General features: G+C 40.9%; 1 protein-coding gene across 1 annotated transcript in view; it reads left to right on the top strand.

Annotated features, from left to right (window-relative positions):
- Window positions 1-5913: 5913 nt before the first annotated feature.
- Window positions 5914-10041, top strand: part of LOC139413419 (receptor-type tyrosine-protein phosphatase gamma-like) — a 290925-nt gene continuing 286797 nt past the window's right edge. Inside the window, exon 1 of the mRNA XM_071160778.1 lies at window positions 5914-6370. Coding sequence (XP_071016879.1) covers window positions 6283-6370 — 88 coding nt within the window. The 5' untranslated portion in view covers window positions 5914-6282. The remainder of the gene's footprint in view (window positions 6371-10041) is intronic.

Raw genomic sequence — 10041 nt, 5'->3', positions numbered from 1 at the left:
CACCACCCGATGTCACAGCAAGGCCATAAAGATCATCAAGGACAACAACCACCCGAGCCACTGCTTGTTCACCCCGTTATCATCTAGAAGGTGAGGTCAGTATAGTTGCATCAAAGCAGGGACCGAGAGACTGAAAAACAGCTTCTATCTCAAGGCCATCAGACTGTTAAACAGTCACCACTAACATTGAGTGGCTGCTGCCAACATTCTGACTCAACTCCAGCCACTTTAATAATAATGGAAATTGATGTAAAAAATTTATCACTAGCCACTTTAAACAATGCCACTTAATATAATGTTTACATACCCTACATTACTCATCTCATATGTATATGTATATACTGTACTCTATATCATATACTGCATCTTGCCATCTTTATGTAATACATGTATCACTAGCCACTTTAAACTATGCCACTTTATGTTTATATACCCTACATTACTCATCTCATATGTATGTACTGTACTCTATACCATCTACTGCATCTTGCCTATGCCGTTCTGTACCATCACTCATTCATATATCTTTATGTACATATTCTTTATCCCTTTACACTTGTGTGTATAAGGTAGTAGTTGTGGAATTGTTAGGTTAGATTACTCGTTGGTTATTACTGCATTGTCGGAACTAGAAGCACAAGCATTTCGCTACACTAACATCTGCTAACCATGTGTATGTGACAAATAAAATTTGATTTGATTTGATATTTATGAACGGCTTTGCCTGATGTCCGTTGTGGTGGGCTACCTCATGAATTGACGTGATGTATTTAGGCGGGCGGACATCTGGGGCGATTGATTTCTGAGTTGCCCTTCGTTCCCCCTCCTATACCTTAGAATTCTGTATCTTTTGGTGACACATTTATATACAGGTAGACCAGAGGGGTCCCTGATTAGCAGAATCACCTGCTGCTCATCTGTTGCTCTTTACTAATACGGTTTTGAATGAAAGAAAATTGTACCTACACACTGAAGAAGGCTGTAAAGCCAAAACGTCTGTGTACACTATCCCCGATGCTGTAAAATGTTAAAAACATTGAATAATGATGTAAGCTTTATGCGACATATTTTTGAGTGTGAACCCATTACACCTCTTTGTTTGTCTGAATTTGCGGGTTTTACATACCAGTCAAGCTTTTAGGAGAATGCGATGGTTCTCTTTTGATCACCACTACTGTTGATTCACGCAACTTTTTACACGGAAACTACATATTTCTCTGTTCCATGCCTTCCTGCACACTTCCCACAATTTAGAATCTCCCACCTACACACTGCTGCAAAACGACCACCTGAAACACTGCAGTCGGTTCAGCACAAAAGCTCTAACAGGAAAACAAATATATCCTAACATAAGACACTAACTCAAAACTCAAAAGGACAAACAGTGACTCCTCTACTTCCCCACGCTCACCACCAGGTCTGCGTCGCACCAAAAGGTGGATGTCAAAAACACAGGGAATCTTCACCTTACATTTCTCCACCTTCCACAGTTAACGCTAGGTCAGAAATCACTCCTTTGTTTTCAATGGCACCCTGTCCTAAGAGCAAAGCAAGAAACTGATCTTGCCCCGAGTTTCATGACACGGAGCGCCCACTCCCTCCTGGCGGAAGAAACGCACACAAATATCACAACTCCACTATGGGTTACCTTCACTGACTCAACTGCACCCAACTCCTTTCCCACCCACCCTGAAACCACAAATGGATTTGCCAAAAGGCAAGATCCACTTTCTCCAAAAATGTAACTTCTTATGGACCAGATTCTTCTTTATCTTGTCCATAGACGCAAGACTCGGCTCCGAGCTCTTCACCACACCTTCCACTTATTTCGCCCTCATTCACTTCTATTTCACCTCCAGAATTCAACCTGGCGTAATGCTCACTTTGTTTGCACTTGCCACCAGCCTTCATCACCCCCCATTTCTCTTTCTATTGCCATCTTTATCAAATTCAACTTTAACCTCTGCTTTCCTCATTCTCTTAGGTGCCTTATTCCTCTCTTTCCTGTTCCATTCCTCACAGTGGGAACAGTACACTGTCTCCTGAAGCTTAGGTAGAGGCAGTAAGTTCCCACACTCATAACAGACATTTCTGTGGTTCCCACTTGTCTCTGTAGCCTTTTTCCACTCGACCGTCCCCACAAAATCCATGACTGTGCCTCATTTCACTCCCCTCAACTCTGTTTGATTACAATTCTTCAATCAATACATTCAGGAATACTACAAAAACGTATAACAATGTACCCTTTAAATGTCTTCCTCATTGTATACTATGAAAATGACTGGAGCACTCACCTTCCGGTGATGCAAAATAGTGCGGGAAGTTCCTCTCTAGCATGTTAATGGGACTATAATGTGACTCCTAAGTTCCACAACGAATGTAGCCACATGTGCTCGTATGTAGTTTACATTCTGAGCCTCTAAACGTCATTGATTGACTATTAAATATGTGACAGTTAATAGTCAATATGCCAACTGAGATTGAGATTGACCTACATTATTTTACTCATTGATTGTTTTACTGGTTCCCAATTGATTGCAGGCTAAATGTATGCAAATTTGGACTATGCAAAGGTCTTTCTGTACCTTTTTGAACCGGAAATGAGATGCTGCTGTGATAGGAATGATCCTGATGATAGTTAGATGATTACCATGATTATTCAAAAGATGTGTATTATTGGAAGACAAGTATGACTGATATCTGCTGAAAGTATTTGTATTCACTGCCATTCATCTCCAGAATTGACATGTTCTGCTTAACACAGTACATTAACTGGTAAGCAGCAAGGTAGCCTACATTGTAGACTAGAGATAACCAGGGAAGAGACAGTCAATAGAAATTGAATATAGAATGTGACCCAACCCTCAAGTCATATAATTCAACATTACAGCATTATTAATTAAACACTCTGTTAAACAGACAGACCAGGGTGATTTTGGGACAATCTACATGGGTGAGAGAGAGCGTATCAGCAGCTGCAAAATTTATGACGCTTTTTATGTGGATTGTAAATTGGTTGTCAGGAGATGAACAAAACAACTTTTCATTGTCCATCAGATGCCACTCAGCGGAATACTTTTTGTCATAAAAGTCACAGTTTGGTTGAGTCCACTGTGTGCAGTTGATTGAGGAGAAATGTATTGATTTACTGTAGTACAGATGTCAGTGGAAAGATGTCAGGCAGGAATGATTCAACATCTGGGTATGACAGATTGGCACACAGTAAAACTGGTACCCTAGTCAGCCGAGATTGCTGATTCTCCAACCCAACCCACTGGGCACAGATGTCAATTCAACATCTACTTTCGATTTACATTTGGTTGAGTTGTCAACTAACGTGAATTTAATGTGAAATCAACAAAACATTTAGGTTTCATTTAGGTTAAATGTTGTGTGAAGAAAATAAGAATTTCCCTTACTACGATGACTTTTTTCAAATCCAATCAGTTTTACACATTGATTCAACGTCATCGCATAGATTTTTTTTGTCTAAATTACATCAAAACAACCAGTTTTATCCCAGTGGGAAGTGTCATATACTGCTTTTTTGTTACAGTAATACAAATGGCAATGGTTATGTCTTATGTCACACAGGGATGTTGTGATAATGGGCAGTCTTGTGTTACACAGAGATGTTGTGGTAATGGACAGGCCAGCTAAACTCAACTGGCTGACAGTGGTCCGGGTCCGGACCCAGAGAAGGGTCAATATGGACCGGACAACATTGCGTTTTGTTATATAAAAGTCTATTTTTTTTTTTTATAGACAGCTTAAAAAAATCAACTGGGTGCAACGGCCTCTAACTCAGCAACCTATCTTTCTCTCTCGAAAAAAAAAAACGGCCACCTTTACTTGTGCCCTATCTAATCCAATCGTGTGGTTATATGCAAATATAATAGGCCGCGTCTTACCTAATCACATCAATGCAAATATCCTCTGAGTAACCTTGGGACAAGTAGGCAGAAAGAAACAGAAAGATTTGACCGCGGTTCAAGTGTTAATATCACAGATAGAAGGAGCTTAGTTACCAGTATCTTTGTTAATGTGGTTTGTTCAAAAAATAAACTTGACGCTGAAAAACATATATTCAAAGATGAGTGGATGAAAAAGTATGTATTCATTCTCCCCGCAACTAGCATAAAACAAATGTGCCTGATATGTAATGAGTCCGTAGCCCTCATGAAAAAGTGTCACTGTTAAGCGCCATATATACACCAAGCATAGGCATTTCAATCAGATGTATCCCCTGAACACGGATGTGAGAAAAAACAAGATCAACCAACTCAAATCCCAATATGAGGTCCACCAAAGTCCTTGTCAATTCCTTGACAGCCCAACAATGTGCAGTGGAGTGTTCACTGAGAATTGGGAAAACACAAAAAAAACATTTTATAACGCTGAGATGGTAAAATAACGCATGTGTGAAGTTGTTGACACCTTGCTTGAAGGTAAACAAAAAAGATGAGCTCAGGGAAAAGATCAAACAGATCCCACTGTCAAATTCCACTGCAATGAGGAGAATTGAAATATTAGCTAAAGATGTAACTTCACAACTTGATGAGGCAATTCAGAAGGCACCATGCATTTCATTAGCTGTGGATGAATCAACAGATAACACTGATAATGCCCAGCGTCTGGTATTTGTCATGTTTTATAATGAAACAAATGAGGTATTCTGTGAGGAGCTGTTGGGCTTAACACATCTAGAAGCACACACACACACACACACACACACACACACACGAGGAGAGGATATCCATGAAGCCATCAAAGGGATTCTGACAAAAAGGGGGATAGTTCTGAAGTCAGTGGTCTCCACAGATGGAGCTCCAGCCATGATAGGAAGAGGGAGGGGACTGGTTGCACGTTTGAAAGAGGACCACCATGACCTGACATCATCTGACTGCATCATCCATCAATCTGTAATGTATGCCAGTCTGGGAAAATAGTAGGTCATAACAACGATGATGAAACTGATAAACTTTTTGAGAGCAACATCTTCCCTACAACACCACCTGCTATGAGGCTTTCTGACAGAGGCCAATGCCCGTTTTGATGACTTACTACTGCACAACAATGTCAGATGTCTCAACAAAGGCAGGGTTTTGGAACGTTTTCTGGCAATTTGTGAGGAAATCAAAGCTTTCTTATTAGAGCAAAAGAGTGACAAGGCAACTCAGTTTTCAGAGTTTTTGGAGATGAGGAGAAGATGGAAACAGTTGCATTTTTGACAGACATTTCATCATACCTTAATAAACTGAAAGTTAAACTGCAGGGACAGGACAACACCGTGTGTGAAATGATAACAGCATTCCGGTCTTTCCAGAAGAAATTGGAGCTTTTCAAGAATGTTTCCAGGGAAAACTTGTACACTTCCCTAATCTTCTGGTGCAAATGCAGGGAGACAAAGATGTCCCCAACCATACGCCCGCAACACCCTCCCCTGCTCAAATGGGCACAGGGATTATGGTGGTCTGCTTGAAACATGTTGGTATTACAGAATGGGTCAGGGAGAGGTTGAAAATGTCAGTGAAAAATCAGGATGGTATCATAGGAAAAGACACCTCTTTCACAAGGATTAGCACAGAAGTGGGAATGTATCATATTTTGACTAAAATTATAACTTGTTGATTTAAATCGTTGTTCACCATCACGGACCATGATTTTTCAGCTCGAAAACGTGGATTTCTACAGTGGGCATTTACATTTAAACTGTATACTATTGCTTTAATAGTTAATACTCCCCGGCGCTAGGATCCGGAGGATTGAGCTCTGCATCTCTCTCTCTCTCTCTCTCTCTGCACCTCTCTCCCTCCTCTCCTCGCCTTTTCTCCCAAGCCTGTTTTAAAGTCTCTGCCAGACTTTGGCACAGACGCTACTTCCTGGATGGAGGAATGGAACACTTCCAGTGCCGCTCCAACTATTCTCTCTCTCTGTGTTTCGCCAGCAGAACCGCTGCAGCTCTCCGCTGCATGGACTACTGCCACTAGCGTACTCTGCTCCTATCTATTCTATCCTTGATAAATGAACTGATTGAAGCTCGAAAGCTATATCTCTACTAACTGACATGTTCTTTTTGGGGAGTATCAAGAAGCTGTTTGGAAGGAGGTTTTGAGAAGTAAATACTATTTTCTGGACGTTCCAGACCCGCACTGAATTTCACTGAACAGTCACTAGCCTACATTTAGCAGCATTTGCGCTGCTTTTTACGCAGCAGACAGATTTTTTGATCAGACGGATAACTCAACAGTTGCCCTTTTTGCTCTCGATGTTCATTTTGTCATGCGGAGGCTACTGCAATCGTGTTGCTGGTGGATCTTGTCTCTGATCTTGTCTGCCTTCGTGCTCTTCTGGGCCGACTGTCATCCTGGTAAGTTTTTCGAAGTCACATCTCTCCTCTTTTCCAAGCTTGGTGATTGTCATGACTTGAGAAGTCGTGTAGTAGGCTAGGAAACATTAGTGCAATATGACTCAACTAAGGCTCATACACGAGTGGAATATTAATGTAATGTAATGATGACATGGTGTGCAGTAGCCTATCACATCATTTTGTGCCAATTTGTTCCTTGCGATTTAAAACAAATTAGGCTCTATGCTAGGCTACACATTCAATCAGACAACAGCCACGTTCCACGATACCATTTGGGATTATGGAAATATATATTTCTCTCGCAAAAGTATTTGCTTTTCCACTGCAATTTGTTTGTGAATATAATACATCTCTAGTAGGCTATACAGTCCGTCCAAAGGTGGTGAAACTCCCTTCCACTTTACCCCCAGATTAACACGCGGCGGGGTATTCGGTAGGCTATACCAACAGGAAAGCTCATGATAATAATTAGTATAGCCTATAAACAATATAGTTTCTTGTTGAAACAACGATCTGAAAATAATTGCAATCATCAGAAATAGCCTTGATAATTGACAGCGCGGAGCGCCAATGCAACGAAACCGTTATCTCCAAACCGTGCGGCTACAGTGCGGAAAGGCAAATCAACGGCATTGAAAACATGGAGATTTATCGTTGTATAGCCTATTATATCACATTACAATTGCGTCTAACTACAAGGTTATGCATAAACCCATAAAGCATATAAAACGGTAATCGTTAGCGCGCAGCAACAGCAGGTAATTGACACAAATAAATAGGCTACCCAAATGTGTCGTCCATTTGACGCCGGTACTGAATTAAAACATCCTTGAGTCGTGGCGCAATGTTCACAAACTCCGTTCTGACTTGGCAAAAAGAAAATGAGAGAAAAATGATTGCCTGCATCAATGGAAATGTTGCTCACGGAGCTTCATCATTTGGAATGGTAAATAGAAACATTCCTGTAAATAATTGTCAATATTTGACTATGCTCAGACGAATACAGTTCCTTGTGATTTGGGACTAATATATAGGCTATAGGCTATATATCGCACGGGCGCTTAGAGGATTCACACCACTGTCCCTATGGCTGTTTTGGTATGATTTTAATTTGGGTGACCTTGAGCTGGACTTTCCTCAAGCTTTTAGAATTTGATCATCATTTTTTTTGCTAAATCAAACGATCAACCATTACATTTGAATGAGATGCATTACAAATTGTGTTTTGTGCCGGTATTTAGAAGCCAATACACACATTGTAATTCCCATGTATCCTAGATGTGCAATTGCGTTCCTTTACACTGAAGATATATTATGTAATTGAATGCCTAGTATCCAGCTACAGGTGATGCATGAAGTGAATAAGCAAAACTTTACATTGTGTGTGTCTCTCACTCTCTCTCTGCTCCCTCTCTCTTTATCTCTCTGTGTGTTTGATTAACTTGCCATATTTGATCTCATTCTGAAATGTGAAAGTAATAATCTATTACTGTGCTGTGTGCTCTTTGCAAATCCAAAACCAAATATAATTCAGCACCCCTGGTTTGTACCGTTTGTCTGCGATGAAACAAAACGTAGGTTACTTTCCTGACAAATCAACATTTCATACTTGATTTATCATTAGAGGTGATGAATGCTTGAGGAACACGTCACAGAAGGGCAAATACATGCCCCAAGGACTGGGACTCTCTCTCTCTGCTGGTGTGCAGTGTGCCAAACTTCAAGGTATCAGCCTGCTGTATGCTTGGGGTTTTAGTGGGATCGGTTAGTAGTACACGGAGAGAAAAGCAAAGTGTGATCACTTCTATGATGTACTGTATCATGTGCAGCAGTTGCCGCAAGAAGTTGTATGACTAAAGTGATAGTTTTTTAGTTATGACTGTAAGAGAGTGAAAGAGACACCAAATGACTAAAAGTTTGAGAATATACGATTTTGTATTTGATCACCAATATTTTCTGTTTTGTATAGCCTGCCTCATTATTAAGTAGTTTATAGGACTAATGTATTATTTTATTTTTTTTACAAACTGTGATCTTTACCCCCTGCTCATTTAAAGTGCTTTACTGTTTACAACGGTCTCCTTCAGCGTCAGGTCTTCCAACAATACAGCTGAACACTGTAGACAGACGGACAAAATGGCAACTTTATTATTCTTGTCATGTTTCTGTGAAAGAGGCTGCTGCACTCTTCAGTCTCCCGAAATAGTCCGTTTTCTTACTGTGTATTGGGGACGCCAAAGCATCTGTTTGGGATATAAAAAGTGCTGAATTTCACTGCGGGGTGTCTCCTGCCACAGAGCACCAGCTCCCACCTCCAGTCTGGATGTGAGGGTACGATGGGTCCAGTCACAGCCAGGCTGGTAATGAAAGACAGAACACATCGCCTTGTCATTCACCTCTCCACCATTCAGACCAGAGAGCCTAGGAGGAAAGACGGGGAGAGAGGGATAGAGATCTGTTTGGCCTTCGATCAGTCCCCATGTCTGTGAAATGAATGTATGTTGTTGACAGAACAAGCAAAACAGAACAGTCATTGTAATCTTATGAGAAGCTCCTTAGCCAGCACATCTTTTCATTTTCCTCTCCTTTTTTATTTATTTACCTTCCCTTCATTGTCATCTGGGGAGAGTGCAATTGTTTGAGCCTGATAGAATGAAATAATGTGTTTATTATCCTATCTGAGCAGGCTGTGCCTTAAATTCAGAGTTACAGCGTACAATAGTAAAGGTTGACATTTAGGGAAGATTGGATATACTCTTGGCCTCAGTAGCAACATTATCATCATCATCATCTCTTCCAGCGCTGGCTATTATCTGCCTCACGCACAAACCGGAGCAGCTCAAATGTCCGCCAGGTCACTTTATCAGTCGCTTGGCCTGTCATCATCGCCAAGCTCCCCCTAATAGATTGATTAAAAGATATGGGGGGAAGCAGACAGTTAACTGCGTGGGACGCTGTCATGTTGCAGTTGCTTAGTGATTTTGTACAGGGTTCTTGAGGAAAGTGTGGGTTGTGGAGAGAGATGCTGAACTATACGACAGCACACTGCAATGTGTTGTGTTTATTGGAGTTATCAGAATTAGCTTTCTGGTACGCATGCTGTTATATACAACATTAGGGCAATTATTAATGCTAATATTACTACTAATTAATATTTTCACAATACTCATAATAATAATAATGATAATTTGAATAATACATAATTGAAAATCTGTTTTTAGAGTTTTCATCAGCATTTCTGCTGAGTTAGGCATTCCCGTTGTTTAATCTGTCTCTCATCAGTTTTTCGCCTCATAAATCCCGAAGCCCAGTGAGCTGCTGGGAAACGCGGTCCGTGCTGGGAAGATTCCGGGCTGCCTTCCCTTTTTCCTGCCATAGCTCTTGGGCTTAATGGACTGCTGAAAATAAAAGCTGCTTCATTCAACAGTGGGCTTTGGCGTCGCCTTTTCTACTGTTCCAGCTCATTGTTTTAATCAAGTCTTCACTGGGTTATTTTCCGTTGGAAGGGGTGGGAGTTTCCCATCATTTCCTTCAAGGTTCTGGAATTATTCACCGGTCTGCCCTTTGCTGCTTTGAAACAAGCTCTCTCTCTTTCTCTGTTTTTTCTGTTCTCCCTCTCTTTTTGTGGGCTCGTTCTGATTGCTTCCAGTGTGCTCCAGTTCAGTTAGCGT

This window comes from Oncorhynchus clarkii, chromosome 7, assembly GCF_045791955.1.
Source record: "Oncorhynchus clarkii lewisi isolate Uvic-CL-2024 chromosome 7, UVic_Ocla_1.0, whole genome shotgun sequence".
NCBI classification, from domain to species: Eukaryota; Metazoa; Chordata; class Actinopteri; order Salmoniformes; family Salmonidae; genus Oncorhynchus; species Oncorhynchus clarkii.
Note: the sequence above shows the minus strand (reverse complement) of the source record. Positions and strands in the feature narration are given on the sequence as shown.